This window comes from Phalacrocorax carbo, chromosome 2, assembly GCF_963921805.1.
Source record: "Phalacrocorax carbo chromosome 2, bPhaCar2.1, whole genome shotgun sequence".
NCBI lineage: Eukaryota > Metazoa > Chordata > Aves > Suliformes > Phalacrocoracidae > Phalacrocorax > Phalacrocorax carbo.
The window spans coordinates 162,658,127-162,686,089 of NC_087514.1; the positions used below are offsets into that span (position 1 = coordinate 162,658,127).

General features: G+C 40.7%; 1 protein-coding gene across 1 annotated transcript in view; it reads right to left on the reverse strand.

The window, feature by feature from the left end:
• The window catches only part of DLEC1 (DLEC1 cilia and flagella associated protein), a 44,014-nt gene that overhangs the window by 15,575 nt on the left and 476 nt on the right, over positions 1 to 27,963 (reverse strand). The window contains exons 2-27 of the mRNA XM_064445123.1: positions 27,410 to 27,550; positions 25,588 to 25,747; positions 24,941 to 25,051; positions 23,675 to 23,868; positions 23,191 to 23,411; positions 22,862 to 22,943; positions 22,386 to 22,473; positions 21,376 to 21,549; positions 20,434 to 20,570; positions 19,962 to 20,054; positions 18,685 to 18,775; positions 17,542 to 17,704; positions 15,591 to 15,783; positions 14,210 to 14,268; positions 13,493 to 13,667; positions 11,602 to 11,695; positions 11,237 to 11,367; positions 10,775 to 10,933; positions 8,620 to 8,759; positions 8,214 to 8,367; positions 6,627 to 6,737; positions 4,148 to 4,278; positions 2,943 to 3,128; positions 2,389 to 2,456; positions 1,071 to 1,222; positions 426 to 529 (exon numbers count right to left, since the gene is read on the reverse strand). Of these exons, the coding sequence (XP_064301193.1) occupies positions 426 to 529; positions 1,071 to 1,222; positions 2,389 to 2,456; positions 2,943 to 3,128; positions 4,148 to 4,278; positions 6,627 to 6,737; positions 8,214 to 8,367; positions 8,620 to 8,759; positions 10,775 to 10,933; positions 11,237 to 11,367; positions 11,602 to 11,695; positions 13,493 to 13,667; positions 14,210 to 14,268; positions 15,591 to 15,783; positions 17,542 to 17,704; positions 18,685 to 18,775; positions 19,962 to 20,054; positions 20,434 to 20,570; positions 21,376 to 21,549; positions 22,386 to 22,473; positions 22,862 to 22,943; positions 23,191 to 23,411; positions 23,675 to 23,868; positions 24,941 to 25,051; positions 25,588 to 25,747; positions 27,410 to 27,550 (3,512 nt within the window). The remainder of the gene's footprint in view (positions 1 to 425; positions 530 to 1,070; positions 1,223 to 2,388; positions 2,457 to 2,942; positions 3,129 to 4,147; positions 4,279 to 6,626; positions 6,738 to 8,213; positions 8,368 to 8,619; positions 8,760 to 10,774; positions 10,934 to 11,236; positions 11,368 to 11,601; positions 11,696 to 13,492; positions 13,668 to 14,209; positions 14,269 to 15,590; positions 15,784 to 17,541; positions 17,705 to 18,684; positions 18,776 to 19,961; positions 20,055 to 20,433; positions 20,571 to 21,375; positions 21,550 to 22,385; positions 22,474 to 22,861; positions 22,944 to 23,190; positions 23,412 to 23,674; positions 23,869 to 24,940; positions 25,052 to 25,587; positions 25,748 to 27,409; positions 27,551 to 27,963) is intronic.

A 27,963-nucleotide genomic window follows, 5' to 3' on the forward strand; every position in this document is an offset into this window, starting at 1 on the left:
ATGTGCGGATGCAACTTGCTGTACGAGGGGGCTTAAACCTTCCCCTGCCCCTGTTTACCTTGGGGCTGCATTTCTCCTGCTCCAGGTAAAGGGACAGGGAGAAATGAACTGTGGGTGGTGATAACTGCCACTGTGTACCAGTTCCCATCTCCACAGAATCAGATGAGGCTGGACTGGGCAAACTTCTATGACTAAGCCCAGAAGAGTGATTGCTGGTAAACCTGAGAAGGCTTGTATGCAGGTTCTTTTCTAATTATGCTGGCAGAGACAAAGGTATTGGTGTTATAGAAGCAGATACTGTACTTCGACAGTCGCTTTGCTGACCTTATCACTATATCACAAAAATATGGGAGCAGGTGTGTATGTTGGCTCTAGTCCAATAGTATTTAATTCTTTGACTTCTCTGACATTATTTTGTGCTATACCTGATTATGGGTTGCTCTGTTTGTGGTCCTGTCATCTGTAGGAAGATTGGACAGCCTTTCACAGTCATTTGCATAGGAATTAATTCAGGTTGTAAGTCTCCCACCTATTAAAAATGAATTTTTCCTATTAGAATCAAGATAGAACTTTAGTTCTCTGGGTTACAAAATTATGTTTTGAAAGCTGATTGGATTTTCAAGTATTTTTGACTGGTTTCTTTTGACAGCATCTAATTCATACGCTAACAAAAGCGCTTCTCAGCAGGAGAATGCAATACCTCATACATTCACCAGCTTTCCTGCTGCTTTTCTGTACAACACAATATATTGTATTGGTAGAGCAAAGCAGTGCACTGGCCAGCTACCAAACAGATTTTATTAATCAAAACCACTCCAGTCATTTTAAAAGCACATGAAAACCTCCAAAGGGATAAACGTCTTGCCCCAAAACTAAACCACACACTGTAAGAGCAAACTATTGTTCCTTACATGTCATTGGAGGTAGCGATATAGCAATATCTACCCTGAATTTTTACAGAAGTGCTAACAAACTTAAAAAAGTGTTTTTAACATAAATGAATATGGGAAATATAATTGGTGTAAAATCTGCCATAGCAATACTTCACTCGAAACCAAAGCCCCACCTACCTTACAGACAAGATCATCCCGGTACTCTCCCCACATGTTGTTGTAAGCTGTTATTTCTATGATTAGCTGCTGGAAGGCTTTCAGAGTTCCCGTGGAAGGTTGTATATGGAAAGCTACTCCCTTCCCATGAGACAGTACTGCTGCTGCAAACTCTGAAGGAGCACAGCAAAGAAGCATTTGATGAAGTTTGAGGAAATGAAACAAAATTAGTCTTTCAAAGAATATATAGGACCATATTTTTAGCTGGTGTTAATCAGCCTAACCTCAGTGGCTTCAAAAAAACCTGGGATCATTTATAGAACCCATATTTATACCACTTTACCCAAGTTCCTTTCTGCAGTGGGTCTTAATCTGTTTTTTGAGAGTTAGTTCTTACAGAGATTATTTCATAGAGGGACTCCCTTCCAACAACCCGATCCAGGACTCTTTGGGATATGAAAGGCACTAATTGGCTACATGAAAACACACCCTCAATTTGAGAAAAATAAGCTGGAATTCGTGCTAGCTGGTTATCTTTCTATTAGCAGCTGCCTGTTTACCTCTGTGTGCTCTTCAACACAACGAATGAATTACGAAGAGCAAAGCCTTTCCACATTCTGAATCGCCTAGCCTTCTAAATCAATAAGCTTGCATGGAATCTTTCAGAACAACATTTTTTCCAGTCTTGAGTGCTAATTCAACAGCTGGAAACCTCTGTAACAGATACCAAACGCTATGGCAAGGTACCAATATGTCCAAGTTTTATTTTGGATACAGAAGACACAGCCACACGTTACAGCATTTTGCTCCCATTTTCCCCCTCCCTGGGTCTCATGTGGCTCCAAGTATTATTATTTTTCAGTACAACGCATGAGAAGTGATGGATGGGCTGTCTTGCAGCTTTCCACAGCGGGGAGGATATATAAAAGGGTTTGAGGGGGAAAAGCCTGCTGCAATGCTATTGGAAGACTGTGTAGGAGGGAAATAGCCAAACGTTATGCAGGTCATCCATACTGTGTGCTGGGAGTGATCCTGGGAGTGAACTATCACCAGAACCACCCATCTTTGTTTCAGACTTTTGGTTTTGAGAGAAAGAAGGGGAGAGGGAAGAGAGAAAAAAGAAGCAGGGAGGGAAGAGAGAGACTGACCAAATGCTTGTGCAATGTGGGCTTTCAAACTTAAGAATGAACTGAGGAACTAAGTAATTTAACAGAGTTAGACTTAGCCAGATACTCCAAGAATGAAATGATGTGCCTGACTGGTATGTTTAATGCTGAATATGGTAGTCAGTTGTCTTTTGCATTCTCTCCACTGTGGAGATTGACAGCTATTCTCATACCTGACAGTGCTCTTCTGGCTGCATGTTTTGTGACGGGCCCTCTTCTTTTCACCAGGTAGCTTGAGGAGCTTGAAAAAAAATTGAAAAAAAAATAATCACAATGACATTTCTGTGAGATGAGCAGGTCTCTGCTAAAGTAACAGCTCTATCTGACTCTGAAATTAGTAGCCATTATAACTTAAAGGACTGCTTACAAAGCATTTTTTGAAAGTAACATCCTTAATAGTGAATCAACATGAGAGTTGTAAGACTGTGTACAATCTAACACAACAGAGCCTTGGCCAACGTAAACCAGTTTATGTCCATCATCAGCAATACTGGTTTGCCATTTACACCAGCTGGACCTTCCATCCTTGCATTGCATGCTACCTGTTTCTGCAGAAACCTCACCAGCAGGCTTCATTACCACAGTCAGAGTAAGAGCTTAAAAAACCCCACCAGAACACTGCAGAAAGTCCATCTTGTGACAGAGGCAATAGCACTCTGTCCTGATTTCAGATTTAATCCAGACCTATATTAGTATTTGAGCCGTGACACAGAAAAGCAAGACTTACAGGCAGATTCCTTGTTCTGGAGTAAGTGAATAGCCAGTAAAATACTCAGCTTCTAGTTTGAACGGAGCGCTAATTCCAGTGTGATTGGTAAGAATCAGCTGACGCTTTACTGTGTCTTTGAATGCAACTTCAGATCCAAAGTCCAAAAGAAGATCACACGGGCTTTGTAACATTTGCCTTTTGTCACTGGCAGAAAAAGTTACATTAATATTAAAACATCAGTCTTATTTTCTTATGCCACGGATAATTTCAGATTTCATAAGGTGCAATATGCAATGTAGTTGTGATGACCAGTGTAAAAGGACCGTGCAGTCTATTATTTTTGTCATCAGCATTTACTGCTTTTCATTTTTGTACTTCTACCCACATAAGGATTTATTTTGGGTACAGTTTTTGTCATATATGCCAACCTACCAAATTTAAGCCTTTTTTCCTTATATAAAAATATATAAAGACAAGCATATTAAAAAAATAATAACCCTGCTACATATTAGAAAAACAGAATAAGTATCGGTCAGATATACCAAGTCAAAGAGAAGTATATTCTTCTTTCTTTAATATCATGTCTCACAGTGCAACAACAAAACTTAATGGTCCAAAATACAGGATCTTGATTATAATTCTGTAATTCTAAATTCACATCTAAGAGTTGAGTTTGCAAATTTTTGGCATTCCAGAAAATAGCTGTTACTCACAAACATGTGAGGGACGGACCACGGGGCTCCCACGCTTTGGTTACTGGGGAGAAAGGTAATTTTTCATGCTGTCTATACACAAAAGTGTCAAGTCAACCAACAGGCTACACGCGCCAGGAGCACAAGGGAGAACACATACAACACAGGAACGTGAGTTTCACTAGTGTGCAGTTAACTTCACACTGGTTTATTATTCACAAATTAATGAAATCCCAGTTGTTAATTTCATTTGTTTTGGCTAAACAGTGGTGGGAGTGGAGCAGTGCTCTTCTCCAGTCTTCTCTTGGGCTTATGAAGATGCTGAATTTGGCTAGGGTATAAACCCAGTACCTCTTCTTCACATAAGCCCCTTCAGTGAATTGTCCCAGCACATTTTACTGTCCTTGCCCCCTACAGCAGGAGGAGGAATGATGTTTACATGGATAAGTGGGGGTTTTTCTTCTCTCTATTGTATTTTTGCTTTGGGAAGAAGTAATTTTTGTTCAGTTAAGGGGTAAATCCTTGATTTACCTGGCAACTCCACTGTCACAAGGTACTGAGTAGGTGACATGCAGGCCTTTCACTTCTCCAGAAATGCTCAGAAAGAGGGGTTCAATCATGTCTTCTATGCTACAGGAAAGGGCAAGGTCTTTCAGCTCACCCTGAAAGGGGAAAAGTCAAGATCCCTTGTGAATGAAGCAAACATCACAGAAGAAAGGCAACCTCATTAAGAACTTTACTTAGAAAACATGTATCAAACTCACTGGACTAAAACCGGAACTACAACAGAATCTTGTAAAGTTTCACTGTATTGTTTTAAGCGCATTCTCTGCCAGCACTAGATTTGCTTAGAATGCAGAGTGTGGCTTTGTACTCGCAGCAGTCTATAAGCCTAAAACTGCTCTATTAGTGGTTTTTGACACACTTTCCATACTGCAAGTGTTGAAGCTCTAAGCATTAATCACTTCTAGTCATGCTTAAATGATCTTCCAAAACCAAGATTTTATTTCTTCCTGGGTTTAAAGCAGGACCCATAGGATGAATTATGTGGCCCAGCTACACCCATACTCTGGGTAATTCAACACTACTTTCTTTCCTAATTCAACACTACTATTCTTTCTTTGCCTTATCAATACATGAACCAGGCCATCCTGCATAAAATAATAGATGGGGATTCAGCTTCAGATTCAGACCTCTAAATGTAACTGTCTAAATGCGACCCTGTATTGGGTTTGCATGGCAAGATTTTGGTAGTGGGGGGGCTACAGGGGTGGCTTCAGTAAGAAGCTGCCCCGTGTCCGACAGAGCCAATGCCAGACGGCTCCAAGACAGACCTGCTACTGGCCAAGGCTGAGCTCATCAGCGACGGTGGTAGCACCTGCAGGATTACATATCTAAGAAGGGGCAGAAAAACACACGCAAGACCAGCAGCAGCCAGGAGAGAGGAGTGAGAATATGTGAGAGGAACAACCCTGCAGACACCAAGGTCAGTGAAGAAGGAAGGGGGGGAGGTGCTCCAGGCACCAGAGCTGAGATTCCCCTGCAGCCCTGGTGAAGACCATGGAGAGGCAGGCTGTCCCCTGCAGCCCTTAGAGGTTGTGATGGAGCAGATATCCCCCTGCAGCCCATGGAGGACCCCACACCACAGCAGGTGGATGCCTGAAGGAGGCTGTGAGCCCATGGACATCCCATGCTGGAGCAGGGGCTCCTGGCAGGACCTGTGGACCCCTGGAGAGAGGAGCCCACGCTGGAGCAGGTTTGCTGGCAGGACTTGTGACCCTGCGGGGGACCCATGCTGGAGCAGTTAGTGAAGAACTGTGGTCCATGGGAACGATTCACACTGGAGAAGTTCATGAAGCCCTGTCTCCTGTGGGAGGGACCCCACACTGGAGCAGGGGAAGAGTGTGAGGAGTCCTCCCCCTGCAGGGGAAGGAGCAGCAGAGACAGCGTGTGATGAACAGACCACAACCCCCATTCCCCATTCCCCAGTGCTGCTGGAGGGGAGGAGGTAGAAGAAATTGGGAGTGAAGTTAAGCCAAGAAAGAAGGGAGGGGTGAGGGGAAGGTGTTTTAAGATTTAGTTTTTATTTTCTCATTATCCTACTCTGATTTTGATTGGTAATAAACTTATTTCAGCAAGTCAAGTCTGTTTTGCCCGTGACAGTAACTGGTAAGTGTTCTCCCTGTCCCCAGTGATTCATTACTGGTACTTGGGCAACTAGATCACCTACAATGCAGGCACCCTTTCCTTTAGGTGGCTTGGATGGCATTCAGCTCCCCAGCTACATGCAAAAGTGCCCTTTCAGACGCTCAGTGTGTCCTGTTGAGTTTCCAGCTTTCCAAAAAGAAAGTTCGAGTTTACTGGGATCCTGTGCCACATATTGCAGACATACACGGGTATCCGAGATCTTCTAGCGCATCTCTGATAGTACTGAACACCTACTTTTAAGTGAATAAATACAATTTAGTTCTCCAGTGATGTAATGGGAACTAATACACCACACCTATAGGAAGCTCCTTTATTTCACTCCATTAAATCAGCTGTTTAAATGTCCCTATAAAGTCTATGGCTGAATTCCTGAAGTTTGTAAACTCTGCAGTCTACATCCTATTTTGCAGAATCTCAGTCCCATCAGCCCCTTTTAGGTTTTCAAATATCAAAATATCACAAGCCCAGTTGCATTCAGAAAACCAAAGGTGTATCATATATGCCAGCCTGCTATGTTTCATTTAGGATGATCCAAAGTGAGGATCTGTATGGTCTAAGGAAAGTGCTGAGCATTAAGAATAATTGAATGGGCATTCAAGAAAGGAAGAAAACAAGAACAGTTGGGAAACAAAGAGGGCAGGGTAGAAAACTGCTTCCAACCAAGCAAATTCAGAGATATTGTATGGGAAAAAAGAGCATTATATTTTGTATATAAAACAATCCTTCCTTTTTGCCAGATGGAGGGGAGATGAGAATGCCAGCATTTCTGTTTTGACAAAATCACAACCATTTTTAAACTTACCACAATATTAGCTGTCAGCTCTATGCAGAATTCTTTTTCTTCATTTGGGCCTAAGGTGCCACTGGCTGGGGAGACAGCGGTGGAGCAGAAAGCTGCTTGACTTCCAATGAGCTGCCAAACAGAGAGGACAGATACTCAGTTAACACTCTTAATTCATTAACATTGATTCTTTCAGATTTTCTCTTCAGATCAAAGAGGACTATAATAACAGTTATTCTAATGGTAGCAACACATACAGTTTGTTGAGATGAGGCTTGCTTTACAATCCCCCATGGTTGATAAATTCCTCATGTTACATTTATTCCAAATGACTTCAGGTGCCTAACCGAGGCATCTGGGCTGGAAGCAGAGTCACTGTTGTCCCTTTCACAGACACAAGCCTTGCCAGGGTTAAGTCAGCCTATCTGATATTGGAGCAGGACTCTACAGGTGCCAGAGCTCTCTCTACTGACTACAGAAGTGGCCTACAGAGACAGTCCTGGTGTTGGCACCTTCCCTAATTAACTAAAGGCACATGGCATGATTCCAGGGGTCAAGCTTGGTTGCTCACATGCAAACACCAGATACCATGTAAAATGCTGTGGATATCCCTGCTAGGCTCCAGCTGTTCCAAAACATTTTCTTACAGGTCGTATATCGTTCACATGCCCGGTTAGGATGTCTTGGGCACCTAAGGACATTTTGGGTGGCACTGAATGCTTTTATGTAGGCAACCAAACTGAACCCTGGATGTCAGAGTAGAGCTGAACGGCCAAGGGACTGACAGTAGGATTGAGTTTACAGACTAATCTAACTGTATGCATAGTGGTTGTCAACACCACCATTGTAGCCAACAGACATCCAGTTAGTATGTGCTAGAGAGCATACTGCAGACCAGAGTAGATGTCCATGTTAAAGGATGGTGAATACTTCTCTGGACTCCACTGACTGTATAGATGGGGTACGACTCGGTGGCCGACACACAGGCACCTGGGGTAGCCAAGCCACACAAGCATGACTGGCTGGTGTGGCAGGGCTTAAGAGGCCACGCTTCTTGAGTGATGCCTGGAGGTGAGGAAGAACACTGTATAGCACCCACAATGACACTAGACGTATATATTCTAGTGACTGACTTCCTGCTCAGTTTTCTATTGACTAAAAAGAAAGTTCAGACCACAGCTTACATACTGACATTAAATTTAGGGGTCCTAATCTGTGAGCTGAATCCCACCCAGAATGTAAAATCTAAGCAAAATTTATGTACAATTCAAAAGCACCACTGTTTCTTTGCTCTACGGAACTAAATGCAAACCCTAAACTCCCATGGTACTTCATTTAACACTCTGGTAGCTTACATCCTATTTCCCCTCAAATCTCTGCCCACCCATTCTCCCGGGGGTGATCCACAGACAGTAGAAGCATATTAATATCAACTGGTAGTTAATCTTTTCAGGCTGGTCTCAAGCTGAAATCTTGCTCATAAGCCAGAAAAGCAGGAATCGATACTCAAAGGGTACATCAGAGAAGATTTTATGAGTAGTTTGTATTCTGATAGAAATTACTGTTTCCATCCCTGCTGTATTCTTCATCCATTAGAAGCACATTTACCTTTCCCCATAAGTATTTTGCTGGCAGCAGTGTCTGGTTAAAAAGTTTGCTGGTTGCTTTGGCAGGAACTCCAGTATAAATTTCAGTGAATACTAGACGACTACATATCAGGCACGCTTGGGGGGTCTGAACTTCAACAAAAACAGGAAGATGACTGGAAATAAACACACAGATGGTCTATTGTTATCGTTAATGAAATGTGCTGGACATACAACAGCATGCTGGAAAGAATGATGATTATGTTTATTTAGCAATATTAGTGATTGGATAGTTCATTGATAGGTTACACAACCCCACTCTCAGTTCCTGCTACATATTTTCATTTTATGAGATAAAACTACCTAAAGTGTAAATCACATGTGAATCTCAGCAAAAAACAAAGCAGAACGCCACTTTTCCCCCTTACCTTCCTTCTCCATTTTCTACCTCTAGTTCTAATACTGTCTGGAGACGCTGGCACAGCACTGATGTGAACTGAACTGACACACTGCATATACCCAAAGGAGGTATTTCTCCAGCAGGTGGTTGAATAGTAAAGGGAGATACCTAGGAGTGGAGAGAGGAAACAGAAATTTCTTTGATGCCTGCAAAGCAAGTGTGAAATGTGAAGCCACACAATCTGATTAGGACTTGCATGTGTCTAGTTTTTCCTCAGACATGCCATAGAATCATAGAATCGTTAAGGTTGGAAAAGACCTCTAGGATCATCAAGTCCAACCATCAACCCAACTCTGTTGTGTCTCCTGAATGATGCCCCGAAGTGCCACATCTACAAGTCTTTTAAATACCTCCAGGGATGGTGATTCTACCACCTCTCTGGACAGCCTGTCCTTTTGCTCTGCCCCTGGAGTCCCACCTGGGTTGATTTCAGTAAGTGCAGTGCTAGCTTTGTGAAAACATGGCTAAACAAGGAGGCAGGACTTTTCTTTTATGGGGACAGCTAACAAAAAGGCAATGGCCTGAGAGAAAGGTAGCCAGAACCAAGAGCATAACAGGGATGACTGTGCCTGGAGTGAGGGGAATGAGAAGGAGAAGCAGTCAGCAGCAGTAGCAGTGCCTCCTCCCAAGTGGAGGGGCTGAGCAGCAGCTATGCAAAGTGCCACAAACTGGGGGGATTCTTGAACAGAATGTTGAGAAAAGAGGGCTGGAGGAGTGGAATCAGAAAGAGCATCAGTGTGGGGTGAGGGCTGGAGAGGTTCAGGAAAGGAAAGGGGTAACTCTTATGCAGGAAGAATTTAGCACTGGATCTTCACTGGGATATGAATGGGCTCTGGGATGACAAAATCAAGAGATTAAGTCTAAAATCTCTCTGGAGTTCTGGGAATCATTGGGAATAACAGGGGACAAAGGAATAACAGTGAGAAGTAAGGGCTTGAGGATTGTGAAGACACGGTCTCCTCCAGGGCACCCTAATCAGGCACTTCTGATTATGATTGTTCTGAGGGAAAGGGGGTAGACACATCCACCCAGCCCTGTTTGCAAGGCTGCCATAACCGCTACTTAAATATTTTCTTTTCGCCCAAAGTTGGTTATATATCTACATGATATATAGAAAAGAAAACAAAGCTCAAGAGCTCATGGGGATACAGTACAGATTCTCGCAGGCTTCTGTCTCCTGATGGTCAATGGAAAGTTCCTGCTTAACAAGCTCTTCTCTCCATTGCAAAACTGACAGGCTGTCCAGAAAGAACATCTGAGCAGCATTTAGACCAATTTTGCCATGAAACGAGTAAACTCAATTCCTTGCATGGGTAATTATGTAAAGAGCCCTATTGGCAGAATTTGGCCTTTCATTACAACAAAAAGCACTTACCCCTGAGTCCGGATTTCCTCACTTCCCTTTAATGCTTAACACCAGGGAGAAATCTAGCTACAGAGCCCACTGCATGCCACAAATGATCAAAATCAGCATTTTGTCATCTTTTTTGTTTGTTTGTTTTTAGTTTTAGGAATATGTGGAGCTCTGCAGATTGCAGCTCCCGCTCAGTTCTTTGCCAGCAACGTTACCCTCAAGCTGTTTTAGTTATTTTATGTGAAATGGTGGGATATGCTCTGAAGTCAAAGACTGGAATGGACTCTATTTGACACATCACAGCCTAGATAATACTAAACATCAGCTTTAGTATTCATTGTGGCAAGAAGTCATTTTAGGAGACACCTGCCTGTTTCAAAGCTACTGTTTAAAGCCAAAAGGCACAATTCAGTAGGTGCTGAGATTCTTGTCTGAGATGCTGTTGTGGGTGCGTGGGAGGAGTCTCAGTTCTGATAAAGTCTTGCCCCCTTATTTAGATCAGCAGCAGCTGAAATCACTGTCATACAGGAAATACTCCATGGCGCTTTGCATCAGGCTGGCAGGGGATTTGTAATAAATGAAAACAGAAAAATTGCTAAGCAGCATTTAATCTTGAAAGAACTTGTGCACTTCTGGAACTGTGCAGAACTAGTTTCATAAGAAGTCACAGAAATTAGAACTTTTGATACCTGGAATGAATATTACAACTGCTAAGCATAAGGAAGAAATAGCCAAGGAGGGAACATAGCCAGCTATAGCAGTCACTTACCTCTTCATTCCTTTCGGCTAGACAAACCTGGCTTTCTTGCATTCTCCATTGTGCTGGCAGCTGACACAGATTTTTAATCTCCAAGTTTCTTAACACACTCTCACCCGGCTTAATCAAACCTAACCGGAGTGATGGAACATCGATACAAAGAAGTGGACCCTAGGACATCAGGAAACAGATGTCAGAATGGACACTTCTGCCAAAACTGCCTAATTAAGAGCATACATTAGCTAAGGTTAACGTTCAGTTTTGCAGCGAATAGCAGAAAGCAAATGCATTGTGTGTAATACAGAAAAATAATCATGGGAGTATCAACATTGACTCAATAGTTACTAGACAGCAAAAATACCTCCTGTTTGAAGAGCTTCAGATTTGTCAGGCCTTTAAGAGGCAAAAAGCTTTATATGGACAATAGGCAGGCCCCTACAGCTAGTCATGGTGCAACACCGAGCTGGTCCTTACCTTAAAAACAGCCTCAACATGCAGTACAACTGGCTCTGAACAGTGTTCAATTTTACACTGCAGGTTACGGCTGATGCACCCAGGTTTGCTTCCAGTAATTACCAGTTCAAATTCACAGCATTTACTCATATCTAGAAAAGAAAAATTCAGGGTCCTGCCTCACCATTTTGCAAAGAAACCACCTGCTGCAAACCTGTAACTGTAACTCCTCGAACCAAATTAAGTCTCCTGTTGGCTCCAGCAGGCTGTGGATCAGGTCTTGTTTCGTAGCTTGCACTATAGCACTCCGTGACCTTTCTCTTCCACTCATACCAATTTTAATATTTCTGCCATTAACAGAGTCTTGCAAGTCACAGACACTTTACCTATGACGCCAGTATGAGGCACAACTTCCATGATGTCACATGTAATGATTTTCTCCCATGTGTACTTGATCAATGACTTGCTGTTATTCCACATCTAAAACAATTAAGATCAACGAGACAATTAATGCACTTTAAGCTTTCACAGCAACGAGCCAATTCGCTGAGTACTGACGCACTGCAAACTAGGTATTGCAAGTCTTACGTCACACACTTTGCAAGCTCTAACCATATCCTGATCACCACTAACAATATGACCTACTAATACACCTTGAATCTATCTACAACATACTGTATCTTCACCTGAATCTGGAAATAAACTGAGCACAGTAAGAGTGGAAAGGCACAGACCTTTGTCTAACCTCTGACTTGAGCAGTACCAACCCAGTGTCATGCACTAACTACTGTTATTTTCATGATAATGCTGCGTCCTCCCTTTCCTTTCTCCTCTGTGATGTAACACTAGCACAAGTAGGATTCACCTGACTGGATTTCAGGTGGCTGCAAAATAGGTAAGAGCTCTAGATCTGACCTCATCTCCTAGGAATTATCTTTTCTGAAAATAAAGCCAATTAGACAGTGCTGGGAACAATTCCTCCGACCTATTTTAGCCCGTGGGATGAGATGACTCACCCCCTGTGTGCTGCCAAGCAGATCTCCGAGGACTCTAAGGAAAGTTTAGAGCAGGTAGTGTGGATGTGGAGATCTACGCTGAAAGCCCCATATTTAGTCAAATGAACCCAGCGGCTGCCTTCATGCTAGTGAAGGTATTTACTGAAACCTAAAGAAAATCAATTAACCATTTTTTTCAAGAACTTTATAATATTTGAAGCCTTTTAAACTTCCCCCCCTTTTTTCAGAAATGTAAAAAATCTTCAAAGCTTAAAATTCAAATCCTTTTGAGAGCAGCCTTTTTTTTTGGCCAAGGGATCTGTCTGTGAGGGAGATGTAAGCTCCTGAAATCTTTGGCCTGCTCTTCAGATCTATTCAGACATTATGTCTTGATTACAGCAAATAACTGTTCTCTGAAGCACAATTACCTCTAAGCACAGTTTACATACTTATCTTTTTAAGGTTAAAAAAACAAGTGGAAACTGTGAGGAAGGTAATTATATAAGCAGTGACTTAATCACCTATATCACATGTGTAGCTATAGCAGAAAACTGGAAAGTATGAAATGGCTGTCTTATGATGAAAAAGAACTTCTAGGGAGAGAAAGCAGAAACCTAAATGTTCATTAGCAGTATCTTTAAGAAAAAATGGGAAGATCATTAACTAGGAAATGTCCTCCTGCCTGGCTCTTGCCTATTTTTCCCCCAAGTGAGACCAAGAGGAAAAGGATCCTGATCTATAGTGAAGAGGACGCTGAGTGAGTGGACAGTTGCAGCAGCAGCAGCCTGTCCCATAATGGTCAAACAGAAGTTATCAGAACCTGCAGGGAAGGATAAGATCTAGTAAGCTGCAGTATATGTGACTTTTGTAGCTCTCCTGTGCTTTCTGTAGTCCTTTCCACAAACAGTGCCTCTGTTACAAAGTAATTTAGTCATCCATTGGCTATTCCTCCCAGCTGGAAAACTTTTACACTACAGGAGTGACAAAGTGATAAGCAACAGGTTGCTGGCCCAGAAAAACATTTAAGAAAAATATTTAGAAGGGTAAAACTCTGTGGTATCAAACTTGAGAGATGAAAACAGAACAAAGCCTGCTGCCTGGAGTGTAGGGCTAAGGAGGCTTGCTAGGGGATTTCAGTACAGACCCTCCTGGAGTCACGGCCCCCTTTAAAAATATTTAAGGAAAACTAAAATAACAGGGATTGTCTGGTATCTTCTAATAACACCTATGACATCTAGTGATACAAAGCATATGATAACAATGAAGTCAAAAGGAAACAAACCTTAAATGTTTTTCTGACATTTACACCAATAAAGTTTTCTCCAGGGATGACAATGGCGTATGGTTCCAGAAGAAGATTAAATGGTTCTGTTGATCCTTTTACTTCTATTTCCAGTGCTATTACATCCTCTGTTTTGTACTCTGGGATGTTTTGAAGCATCCCCTCTTTTACTGAGCTTCGGGAGGAAATATGGTTACATTATTAAGCATCTTAAACTGATGTTTAAACTGGATCCCATCTTTTAATTGCCAGATCAAAAATGAAAAATCATCAAAAGTTTCTCAAGGACAGACTGCCTGGGTGCAGTTAGCTCAGGCTCGGGACAGTTAAAAACCGTAAAAATTACAGGAGTTCTTTAATGTACTCTAGTTATCCCAGCCTGTTCACAAATAAGTAAGTCATAGACTGTTGTGACAAACAGTAATAAAAGGGAAACCTGCTGGGAATTTCAGCAGAAAGCTCGGAAAGAACAGGCAAAATGACAGTATTATCTTTTTCCAAGAGAGGTACAGCCCTAGCTAGGGCTAAGGCATGTGTTCAGACATGAGGGAAGATCACAGAGTTGCTCTTTGTACCACTATTAGTTGTGCAGATAAAATACTTTATAACTGTCAGTCCATCATCACCAGAAAGATGAAGAATCCCAATAACCAAATGTAATGGCATAGCTAAAATATGGCTACACAGCTTACCAGGAAATAGTGTTTCTCAGCTTACCGAGGTGATTCTGGGATGTCCCTCAGTACCATCTGAATCACACTGTGATAATTCTTCAGCTATACACACAAAGGAGGAGAGGATTTTAATGTTGAATAATAAATTATGTTGAAGATTAAAAAAAGATGAAAGAGTATTTTACATTTAAAGGATGAATGATCACCATCAGGCTACTAAGCTCCGATAAACAATATTTAAACTTTAGAGTTACTAAAAGAAAACATGTTTGACTGCAAAATACTGAGCCAGATTCTGATCTCATGGTATATAGTTCCAAGAAAAATATTCATTTTTGACATGCCTGTTATTATTTCCCTAGTATATTGCATACTACGCACAAGCATCTGCAAAGGCTCCCCAAATTAAGAGCAGCACTGCTGTACTAACTTAAAGTTTCTTCAAACTGCTCCAGGCTATTTAGCTTAATTGACCAGCAATCTGATTTTGAGTAAGAAACACTACTTCTCCATCATGGGAAAAGAGAATGCCTTCTAGGCTCTAACAGGGGGAAAAAAAGAAACACAGAAGCAGGCCTTAAATTTGAAAGGCTTGGCAAAAGATTCGTTTGTAGATAGCAACTATATACATTAATTTGATATCTTTTAACAAATTAAAATCTAAAACACCATGAATATATTTTTCTATTAACTAAAGTATTTAAAAACCCCAGTTAGTTTCTCTTCCATACTTATTTGAGGTATTCCTATGGGATATTCCCACTCTTGGGCTTACTTTGGATCGAGTTTCTTTAAATAGTGACCTCACGCTCCTTATTTACATGGACAGCAGAGCAGAAACTAAGACAACAGTCACTGGTACAGCTGCATTCAAACATCGTTGCACCTCTCTTTACCCACAGCTGCATACCATAATTTCTCTGCCAAAGGTTACTACTAGCCCCTTAATTTACCACACAGCTGTTCCTAGGACCCATTTCAGCCCCCAAAAAGCTACAGTTGGAAGCAGTTTAAATAATGACGGTTTGCAAACCAAAGTTGTTTAGGCTGCAGTAGGTATGGGGCACATCCTCAGAGCAGCTCCCTCAGCAGATGGAAAGGGGCAGGAGACTGCGGAGGAGCTGGTAATGCGAGAGTGGTAACTCTACCAGCCAGCACAGCTGCAGTGATGAGCATGTGTCCACAGTTTCAGTTTAAAATTGTGTCCAATCAGTACCAAAAATTACATGAGATCAGAAAGTGTCTCATATTTTGCAGTCAAAACATGTTTTCTTTCAGTAACTTTCTACATTTTAAACACTGTTTATCAAAGCATAGTACCAGCTAATTAAATTTAATTCAGAAAGCTGCACAGCAAGGATTTTATGACTTGCATAAAAATACACAGCTGGAGTTTGTAGATAGGAAGGAATCACAAGCCGTACCTCCTGTGGAGTGTAAGTGAGAATAAACTCATGATCAGCATGGGGAAGCAAAACTCCCTGCTCAGGATTTAGGGAGAAGGGTGACTCTGTGTCTCGATTGTATTTAAGCTTGATGAAGTCTGCAGTTTCTTCTGGTGTTAACGGTTTAGGATTAGGCTTTATTATTTGCCAGTAGAAAGGAAGTTCTGTGTGGCTGCAAAGAGATCAATAAACAACAGAAAGCTATGATTGAAAAACATCAGATACTATTGGGTAAAACATTGGGAGAAAATTTTCAGTTCTTTTTTCCATATAGGGAGTTCCTCTCCTTAAAAATTACAGGGGTTCGACTTACCAGTCTTTGTGAGCCACAAAGCTGATGAGTCAGCATATAGTCAGAGTATATAAATTGTACAAAGAGCATGCTAATATATGGAAGTCAATGATATAAATGTGCACAGTATGTTAACTCTTTCTTGCCCTTTTTAACTTGTCATGTAATGCAACTTTTAGGAAACTGCAATTCTTCTTTCAAGAATCTGAGATCAACAGGACAATTCCTGCTGGTATCAGTATGTTTGCATTGGATCACGGCTGATGATCTACATAACGTTCTGAATCTAATCCAAGTGCAAGCTGTGGTCTTTAACATATCAAGAAACACAGAGGCTCCAGCTGAGGTTATAGCAATGGCTCTGCAATATTCTTTCTAATCCAGAAAAGGTTGCTTAACTGGGTTGCTTCAGCAGAAGCGTATTCCATTCATGGGTTTTAAAACCTTGCTCATACTGACCTCAAAACCTTTGCCTTACAAAAGAGGAAGGACACTGGAATTTAACAGTGAGTATCAATGACATAAAACTGAACATGCACAATTCCTTGTATCACTTTCTATAGCAGTAGAAAGTTTTCTCTTTCTCTTTCTGTGGAGTTCAGTCTCAGCCTGTCCAGCTTTATTTCATATACCCCAGACATGCAGCGACTGCTGTCATGATTATAACACAGCAAAATGTGGACACACATAGTCACACCCTTCATCAATTTACAATATCCAGTTCACTAAATCACACTTTCTAACCCAAACAGCTTTCTGTTCTGGTGTTATGTATACGTGGTTTCCAGGCCGCAGAACAAACTTCCAGAAATCCACTGTAGCAAGTGGCAATTTACATGAATGTACCTAAAACCAGCCCCGACCTCCTTGCTGCTTTGGTGGTTTGCAGCCTCTAACTACTGCAGTCATGCACATTAGTGTACTTCTATTATTGTCCAGCTGATTTTGATCAAAATCAGGCTTCCACTATGTTCAGTACAATGTAATTACACATAGGGACATATTCCTCGACTTCAAATAGAGTTTATATTTAAATCTATTAGGACTCAATAGTAGGAATCATTGGAAAGTTTTCATATGAGCTAGTTACACTGGGTTCCTGTTTTAATCAGCGGAGATCCAGTGGAGTGCAGGATGCATTATATCTTGGTCCATGAGAGATGTCTACAGTCAGAATGGCATCCTTAAAGGCATCTGTTTCCCTGCACTATGAAAGGAAAAGAGTATAGGGTGCTTAGCTCTGTTACACAAGTATGCACTGTAGACATGTAAAGTTAGATAAATCCCATCTGGATGACCCTGTTAAATATTTCCTGCAATCATCCATATTTATGAATCTTTTGCAGTTGTAGATTTATCTACACTGAGGCAAATATATTGACCTTGGCAGTGTATGAACCAAATGGTATGGCTAATGATTGCCATAATGTTTGATCTATATGTAACGTTCCTGCTCTTAGAAGCATATCCTTGAACCTTAATTACTAAACAGTGGAGCAAAAAGAAGCAAGGCTTCTGTACAAAGTTTATCAAGTGCATGAAGGCTTCTCCAGCTTGAGAGAGGCCGGTATCACAAATGTGATCCCTACCAGTATGTTCAGACTGCAGAGTATTACTTTATTAATAGTAGCTACATACGTAGAGTTTCTTATAACCAATATCTTCTCCTCGGTGGTGTGTGGGTTTTGGGGGTCAAATCGTATGAGATGCTGTGCGGTTACATCAGTAACTTCACCAGGTTCAGGTTTGCTTTCTCCACCTGTGACGAACAAAAGCTCCAGAGCTATCAGCTGTCCAACCCCTTGAAGAAATAAGTAGGCATTACTGTTTAACATCTGGATGTTAACATTGTTCTTAATACTCATTAACAGCAAGTGCCAGTAATGGCCATTACTGATTATATCTGGTGTTTCCTCAAGTTTCAGAACTCCAGTGTGTTAGTTGTACAGTATTTTCGTGGTGTTCTTTGTTCATCAGCATATATGGATAGAGATCATCTCTTCGTGAATTGAACAGGTTTGGATTTCAGGGCCACAACCTCAGCTCGCTCGTATTAGCATCGTTTCACTGAAGTGAGCAGAACGTTTGCAATGATTGATAACATGGCTCCCAGATGTTGTGAGCAGTATATTAAAATAAAATTGAGTGTCAAATGCACTATTAAAAAATTTCCAAATGAAATACCTGTAATAAAGTGATTAAATAGACTACAAGTCAAGCCTAATGCTATAGCACTCATGATTACATTACAGGACAAGCACTAACAGCTACAAGAATTTAATCTGTTTCCTTAGCTAATCCAAAGACTGACTCTCTCTCCTGCATACCCTAATCCAAGATGTACCCCAAATTTGCTTCACACCCAAATGTATTTCTGCCCTGTTAAAGCTCATGTTTTATAGTTTGTTGTGTTATCTTATTGATACAAAAGTCTAAGAAATTAATTGCACCTGACTGCAGGTGTTCTTTTCTGCTACTTGATGACATTTCACATTTGGAGTTTTGGCGCTCTGAGCTAAAAGCTTGGTGCTCCCTGAATCCCCTGTATTTCATGCACTGGAGTGGTGGAGGAGGAGGACGAGGAGGAGGAGGAGGAGGAGGAGTAATAATAATAATAATAATTTTAAAATGCTTAGCATTTAACATCATCAGGGGACAAAATATTTGCTTAATCCAATGACAAAAATTCTTACCATCACTTCAAGCCATCAGCCACTACTCACATTATTTGAATATCCATGGTGTTAGAAATATGAGCTCTGAAAGGTGTTGGAAACAAACCTGTGACTGTAACATCATTGACTTGGCAATTGTCACAAACAATGGTGTATGTTTGCTGGGAAACTTCTGGAGAAGAAGGGAAAAACGCTACCTGAAAGAGAGAAGTGGAATAGCAATATAACTGATTTCTCTCCAGGAAGTTTATACTTCAATTCGTAAATGTTTGCTAAAGGGCAGTTTTAGTGATTAGTAATTAAATCTTTCATTCGCAAGAAACAGACAGTGTCACATTCCCTTAATACAGACCAGAAAGAAATGGGTGTTTTTCTGGGTCACTAAACTTGTATGTGTGTATCTGGATGGTCACAGGGGGGCCTTTGTGGTCACTGGAGGTGTGGGCACTCTACTGGCTTAGCTGTATGAATTGCACCCTCAGAATCGAATCTGCCCGCAGTCACTTACGGAGCAACGCCACCGCTGCCTGTCAAGCTACACCAGTGTGACCAGGGCAGCCGCTGAGTGCCTTCCTTGAGCTCCACCTCAACAAAAGTGGTTGAGGGGCCAAAATCTTCGGCTGTGTAATGTGCACCATGGTTATTCCACCTCTTATCAATTACTGCCTGCAAACCTGACCCATGCTAAACCCATCTCCTCTCTCTCTCCCACATGCGCCTGGCGCTGCTGAAGCAATGCGCTTGGGGAGACATAAAGCAGGAGAAATATTTCTCCTTTATCCACATCTGCCTGACTCATTCCTCTTATTGGCAGCCAGGAGGTACTGGAGAAAGGACGGGCTGGAGGCCAGCCATCCTCTCCATATCACTCTTCCTCTCCCCACAGGGATGCTATAATAAAATGTGGCCCACATCAGAGAAAGCAGTGGTGGCAGCCAGTAATGCACACCTACTGCAGGGTCTTTTTCAGGAAAAGCACAGCATAAGTGAAGGATTTGTAGCTGCTGCTCTACAATGAAAGATTTTTTTTTTCCCCAAATGTCCTTTTTTCCAAGGAAGTTCAGAAAGGAAAAGTTTCTTGGACTTGCTGCCCTAGCTGGAGTGGAATAAGGATTCCTGTGTTCTCAGATTCCTGTTTTCTCTAACAGGATTCTTTGCATGGGGAATAACTGTCTGGCCTCTGTGTAGGCAAGACTTAGGAGTTGCAGTGAAAGACCCTCCAGTAAGACTCACAACTGCAATTCTTCCAGCATAATTGCACAAAAGGATTTGAGCATTTTTGCTTACGCAAATTCAAATTCACAAGGTCTAGCCAAGTCAATGATCTTGTTTGCTGATGTATTTGGTGAAGTACAAATACTTTCTATAGCAGTTGGTACTAACCTCTACTGTTGTACTCTGCCCTGGAGCTAGCTCAAAAATAGCAGGATGGATCCCAAAAGGATCTTGTATCACAAAACCAACAGTGGCAACAGCCTAAGTTGTTAAAAAAAAAGAAAGAAGAAAAAAATAAAACAAAAAGAAAGATTAATAAATTAAATTGATCAGGTGGTTGTTTCCAAAATACAGGGTTACCCAAAAGAAGCCGTATACTACATCATTACTCTTCTACGTCTTACTGTAATTTTTTTCACACATCCCAAAAGTATGGCTTATGTATATGGCTTAATTAGAAGAAATTTTCCATGTTTTATAATTACCTTGGTGAAAGCAGGGGGGAAGGTGCTGTCTCCAAAGACAACACAGATATCCCCAGCAAGGCCTTCTGTGCTAATATACCATGAGTAGATTAAAGACCTTCATATCTGAGCATCTATACCATACCACGTCCAGTATTTCCCTTCTAATCACTCACCCTGAAATCAGGAGGTGGCCAGGCTTTCTTTGGCATTATACAGAACTTCCCAGCACTACATCCCTCATTTCTGCACAAAATCATCATTACTTTTCTTCCTCCAACAAGGCAGGAACCACAGTCTATAATGTGAGGCACTGCAATGAGTAACACAGAAAATCAGACCACACAGACAGTGAAGGCTGGCAGCTGGCAAAGCCCGTTCTGAAATAACTCGTTAAAGACCACATTACTGCATATGAATATGCTAGGTGCTGCAGCCCTAAAAAACCTTAAATTCTTTCCATTTGAAAGTCAAACAGTATGAGGTGCATATTTCTACAGTCATCTTACATTTTAATGCTGCTGCCTACTTAAAGACTCCATTGAATGATGACAAAAAGTAAGATGATTTTTTAAAAAGCTCAGTATAACAGGAAAGCTGAATTTACAAAAAATCAAAGCAAGTTTCTGCAAACATAGTCCTGGTTGGTACAGTTGAGGCTAGATATCCGAGAGGTGAATCCTGCAGATACGTCATATCCATAGCTATATGTAGATATTTAATGCAACACTCCTTGAATATTAATAAATAGCATAAAATATTTATAACAAAATCAAAATTCCATAATATTTAGGATTGGTAATTACACTTAGTAGTTCAGGAATTGACAAGATACAAACCCAGGAAAGTGGCTCCTGCTCACTCCTCTAATAGAGGGGGAAAAAATGAGTTTGATGTGGCAAGAAAAATATTTGAGGAAAAATTTGACAGGATTACATTTTAATAACTAATAGATCTATTATGAGTGAAAACAAGACAGATATCAAAATGTAGAAAAAACACCACCAAGTTTCTCCATACTTGTTCTGTGATATAAAATCGGAGACTGTCAAATTTTAAAAAAATCCTTAACAAATTCATTTAACTTTAGAAAAACTTAAGAATTGGGCATTACTGACATGTTAACACTGGAGGTGATCTTCTAGCTTGGATCGGGATCCGAAGAGGTTCTGATACTTGCGTCTCCACTAATAAACAATCTTCATAGTCTCCTAGATACTCAGGAATAAATTGGACCGTATACTGGCATGTCATCCCAGGAGCAATCATTCCTCCCTTTCCTGGGAATTTTCCTTGGGAAAAAGAAAATGTAGAGAATTAAAAAAATTTAAACCTCCTGAAGCTGGCATATGTATTTATGATCACATCCCCCTCTGGAAAGGTGCCTGTAAACTCTCGCCGTTTATTGCCTAAGTCAGGCTGATAGAAATGAATGACCACAACAGGCCTGCCAGTGTAATCTGTGTATGTGCGTACCTTCCACTGAACTCGAAGAAGAATTTTTTTATCTGAAATATGCTTCTCATAACTATAGAAAACAGAGTGAGGATAAACCTAGAGGTGTTACCTCATTTTCCTCTGCCACAAGATAACAAGGCTTACATAGGAGGATCTAAGTTCTTCGAAATATTCCTCCAATGCTGTGACTGAGACACCACAAGCTCCTTAGGTGATCTGTGCCAGTACTTGGCTATCCTAATGTAGGAGAGAGGTTTTTCTTACCTTTCCTTTAACCTAATCTTCTCTGCGGCGATTGAAGTATGCTATTTCTTGCCCTCTCCCCCTACCGATTTCATTGGACACTATGTCTGTTCCTAGATAAATTTTGGATAAGACTCAATCTAGGTATTCCATGGGTATATTTCAATCGAACTTCAAACATTTTAATGTTAGTTAATCTTCCTGAATTTCTTATTAGACTATTTCAATCTGCTTATGAGTCAAATGTGAAAGGTCCTAGGGACATTAGACAGCCTTCAGTCTCTAAAGAGCTGAGCAGATTATTGTCCTACCCAAAGCACTATGGCTAGCAGAATCAAACATAATGTCTCTGAAAAATCTTTGTTCAAGCAGATAAATTAGATCTTTTATGTGTCAACATCTTAAAGGCAGTAAAAATAACCCTTACCTGGCCCAATGGCAAATGCTGAAGTACAGGGCGGGATAAGTCTTACATGGTGACTTGTTGAAGTGATGTTCTGCAGCTCTATAGTTATCTTCATTTAAAAAGAAAATTAAATACTCCATTGTATTTATCATCACTCATTATAATATTTGCAATTGCCTAGTAGTCTGCTAGTAGTAGCTAATTTATCATCACAACTGGCCTAAAAATGTCAGTTTATTCAATAAAGGCTAAATCAGATACTACCAAAACCAAGCAGAGACTGAAAAGGGTCCCTTTGAGTTTTCACTGAGTGTCAGTGGCGTGTGTGAAAGAGTTTCCTGAAGGAAGCTAAAGAGTCATTAATTCAATATAAAGAAGAAACTCAGACTTTTGTTAAACTGCAAAATCCAAAAGATTGAGTGAAATATGTAGATCATGGCAGGATGTAACGCTTCTCAGTGGTAGAACTAACCCTCTGCAAAGAAGAAAGTTCTCACCTCATAAACCTGGCCGACTTCATAATCAGAAAACAAAACAGTAGGTGGATTGGCAAGAAATACTGGAACAAATGAAGTATCACTGAAAGAGAAAAAAAAGAAAGGAGACATTATCTGGAAGTATCCTAGTTCTTTAAATACTGATAAAATGAGAAGTTGCAAAATGTATCCCTTAACAAAACCAAAATGTCATACAGGTATACTTTTTTTTCCTAAGAGACTCTACAGACATTTAGCTCAAAATATCTACGTGCAAATCCACAGCAATTCTGTAGTGGAGCTCTCTGTATACTCCAGCTCAGAATCAGGAAACTGTATATACTGCATACCTTTTATTATCTTCTGCTTTTCTTCTGGCTATGGTTTGTTCCACCTTTTCTTGAGATATGACAAGAGATTTGCCTCCATGAAGAGCATTTGGTGGGAAAAAGCGGGGGTTCTTCAAATAATTCTGTCTTTTCTCAAGCTTGGCAAGGTAAGCACGCTCACTTTCCCTCTCTGCTTTGCACTTTGCATCCTTCCAGGCTACCTTTTGTGAGGCATTTGTTTTCTTTGAAAAACAAAGAGATTATGGTGCAAAATTAAAGACGGCAATTTTGAGGATGATGAAAAGGGTATCTGTACATGTCTAATTACAGCTATACAGCATTGAAAATTCATACGGAAATATTGTATTTATCTTTCCTTAACAGATCAACTAAAATAAGTACCGGACCCAAATCAACGCTGCATTGATATTCACCCTTCGTTACAGGAACAGCAATAGGCCCTACAGTTCTGACAGATGAAAGCCAATAAATCTGTAAGATGTACCTTACTTGTCTTTTTAGTCTGGTGCCTAGAGTCTGGAGTCGAAGGCAGAGTTAATGTGCGTAAAGACACACTTGGCAGACTACCAGATAATTTCTGTAGGTGTGTGATGCCTGCAGGTGTCTGGTCCTGCGAGCCTGAAGAAACGTGCTGTTTAAAACTAAATGTCTCTCGGATGTAGCCAGGTTCTGATTTTCCTACAATTCAAAGAAAAATACAATTCTATAAGAGAAAAGCATGAATTAAAAGCATTTATTCCACACATAGGTATATGAATTTATTTTAGTCTTGTTGATGGTAAAAATACCCTTTAAATACTTGAGAATTCATTTATATTTATAGCTTATTTTGCTCAAATGAAGCATAGTGCTTTAATAAGAAAGCTTTTAGAGATACTAATTAAACAAACTATACACAAAGTTATATTACTTGCAGAAAGCTACGTTAATCTTACAGGTGAGTGGGACTTAGAATGCCCTGTTCAGTTTACAAAAAGATCTATATGATGGACTTCTGACAGTCAGAAAATTGACATAAACAGGATTTACCATCTAGTCCTGTGTTCCTACAGTTAGACAACAAAATTACCACCTCAGAGGAAACTCTGAGATGTTAGATTTGTTTGGAATTAAAATGGAGCAACCTCCCCCCCACCCCCGCCCCCCCTCCAAGTCTTGGAATTTGTGACTAAATTTATTACTCTGAAATGTTTGTTTTGACTTGACTGTTCACCTTGGCTCATCCATGAGTAAAACAAGTGAAAAAGTCTTGACATTGCCGAAAAGATTTTTCTTACTAATCTTCATTTGCAAATTAAACTGATATATTTGCAGAACTGGAAAATTTTAAACCCAAAATAAAGAATATAATTGTATTTCACTGAAAATGGTTTTTACTTTAATGTAACCACTTCCCTTCTCTGTGTATAAGCTGTAGCTGCAGCTTTGTGCTAATGAAACTGAACAGAGGCAGAGTGGTCACAACTGATAGAGTTTTTGTATCAGTTGGAGAGAACTGTAAAAAAATGTGCAGCCACTATTAGATTTCATATTTAAACATATTTAAATACAATAATTCTTTAATTTATTGATTTCATTTTCACAATGTCCCTTTAGTGGGATTTTATGCTTGTAATACTAGAGTGCCTTCTGCTTTGTCAGAAAACTATAAAGATACACTCAGATCTACTACGACCTTCAATGCTTCCGTTCTTAAAGAGCGCTCTAAAAATTCTATTCAGACCATTCTATTCGCTGCTTTAAAAGTTACCTTTCGGTGCTCTAGTAACAGGTAATTTATCAGTGATGTAATCATCAGGGCAAATTAAATGATTTTTTCTGAGAAGGTCATTATCCACAATCCACCTCAAAGAGGATGCCACTGCAACAGTAAAACAAACATAAAAAAGGATCAAAAGACATGTCACAGCTTAGACCCTTAAGAGACACTGTCTTGATCAATCCAAAGTAATGTTCTCTTTATAACTCATCGCTGTCAGGTAATATTTTTGTATCGAGAAACAGTCTGGTGTTTTAATCCCAAGACCTGGACATGCTTCTCCACAATTCTAAACTCAGTACAAACCCAGTTGTGCAGCCATCGGAGAAACATTTAATCTCTGTTCGTTGCTGCTATATATCAAAGCGTGTATAATAAAGTTAGGTTTGCAATAAAGTTAGGTGCTAAGCCATTAACTGCAAATGTAACACCTTGAAAATGACCTGGTCGTTTTGTTTCTTACAGTGTTGAACAGATGTCTGCAGAAAATCCTTCAAAATTGCTCTATCGATGTAAAACCAAACTAAAAGTTCACCAAGTCTAGTGTCAGTCCTACCAGTGAATCGGACAAACGTTGTGCTGATCTCCAGGCACCAAAGGTGTGTACTGGGGAAAGACAGTATTTCCAGAATCCTCACCTGGTGGCAATCTCATTTTGTGGAAATCTTCCCCGAGAAGATCTGCCTTCAGCACGTTTAGGGCCTTTTCTTCTTCAGCTTTTGCTCGATCCTGGGCCTGAATGATGTTCTCTTCCACTATGTCAGCTTCTCTCGACAGGCACTTATATTCAGCAAGAAGCTGTCACGGACATGGGTGAATGTAGAGAAATGAGTCTTATTTGAGCTGTCACAAATTATTAAAGATCTCCTTGCAGATAAATGTTTTCTATTTGCTTTTGAGAGGTAAATAGAGACAGCCTGTAAAACATCATTACTTCACAAGTATAAACTGTCCTGCTAAAACACTGTCATTCCTATCATTTAACTTGTGCTGAGTAAAAATCACTACCCAAGAAAAATATGTGAAAGATGAGGAGACTCTCTCAGGACAAGAGAAATGTCTCTCTTTTATCTTCAGTGGGACAGCAGCAATTGTACTGTATTTTGCTTAGAAGGGTAGGATTAAATTTAAAGTGAATGCTCCCTCCCAGTTACTAGGAAGGTTTATAAAACTCCAAAATACCCCAGTAGTAATACTTCACTTCTCCTGACATATTTTGGCTCACTCTGCCCAGTGCGGTACGTGCTTTACAGCACAACTCAAAAAGAAAAACCCTGCCTCAAAGAGTTATCAATGTACGTTAACGAGAGAACGTAGCAGAGGCACAGAGATGTACAAGACCGACACCAAGGCAAACTGGTAAACATTGGTCTCAAAAGTATTGTAGCCTAACCGAGCTTTCTGTAGAACCTTTATGTAACATGGATTAATATTTTGGCTCATTGAATAGAATTAAATAATTCATTTAACAGAATTCCATAATATCATTTAATTTTTTTAATAGATGCATCTCAGCTAAAATGAGATGCTTCCTCCTGTCCTGCTCATGCTGGGACCCCTCCACTGTCACTGGAATCTGGGATATGATCCCACCCCATGCCAAAGTTGATACCTAAAACGGATCAGACAGATTGTGCCCTAAAAGTGCCTGGTTTGGTGGTTTTTTTTCTGCTGATACAGAGAGCCTTGGGTGACTAGTTCAGCTGTAACATAGATGTTACAGGCATGTACTGTCAGTCAAAATTAACCTTATCCAAGCAGAAGTACTCCCATTTATTACTCAGAACATACTGTGTCTACCAATATATTTATAAATGACTCAAAAGAAACATAAAACTTCAGATTTTACATGTCTGATAACCTTTGAAGAGGATATGATGACACAAAATGGAAAAAAATACCTGTTGCTCAAGTCATCCAGCAATAGCTTCTATACACTGACAATAGCTATCAGAGCAATGACTAATACAAATATTTTGCTTTTCTACTGTTGATTCCCAAATAGCGTTTCAAATGCTAACGGTTAAGTGTCATAGTGCATCACTAAGGTGAGCGTATATAAATAATATTTGCAGCATCTGGTTTCAAAATGCAGCACCTGAGAATACTTTATTGCAAGACAGGAAGATGTAGTACACTGACCAGCAGTTACAGGGAGAAGTTGTCAGCCAGTAGAAGAGGCATTTAAAGGGCTACTGGTTTTATTGGTTTTACTCTGTGTCTGAAAAGCCGCCCAGAGCTGACAGTACCATGAAGGAGCATGTGGTGAATATTAATTTATATGAAGGGTTCTGTGAGAAACTATGCTCAAGTAAATTTCTATTGAAATGTCAGTTCTAGGATGCCCCCCCCACCCCCCACCCCCACGTTTTTATTTTATTTTACAGAAGATCTAGAAATTACGAAGTAGCAAGGAAAGCTGAACAGAGCTCCAAACTCTGACTTGGTTTCAACTTGTACCTTCTGTAGCTCTTCTGTAAAAGTCTCATGATAAAGATCGTCTCCTTCTTGGGACTCGATCCAGTTTCTCTCCATGTCCACCCCGATAACATCTTCAGTGTAGAGGTCCTCAAAGGTGCTAGCCAGCAAGTGGGAGATGTCCTGAGGAAAAAAAAATGAGGATGTTATTGCTCAAGGCCTGAGACAGGATCAGAGGAGATCCCAGGGTGAGACTCGAGGGAGTGTGCAAAGGGCTGGAATTAGTGAACCAAGGAGGAAAAGTGGGGGAAAAGGGCTGGGAAAAGATCCCGGGAAGGACCCCAAAAGGGGACACGCTGTCTTTGCACACATGAATGTGGAGGGGTGTATGTTGGTACGCACATGTGCGTGTGTATGTACACAAGGTTGTGCACGCCCACAGAGCTGTGTCCGTGCTGGCTGGCTGTGTGTGTAGGTGATCGTGGCAGACGTGGTTCTCTGCGTGCACGCAGCGCGTGCAACGGGTTATGCAGGGGTGTGCGTGTATGGGGCCGTGTGCGTGAGGGAGAGAGACACAAGCACTGTACAGGGTACCA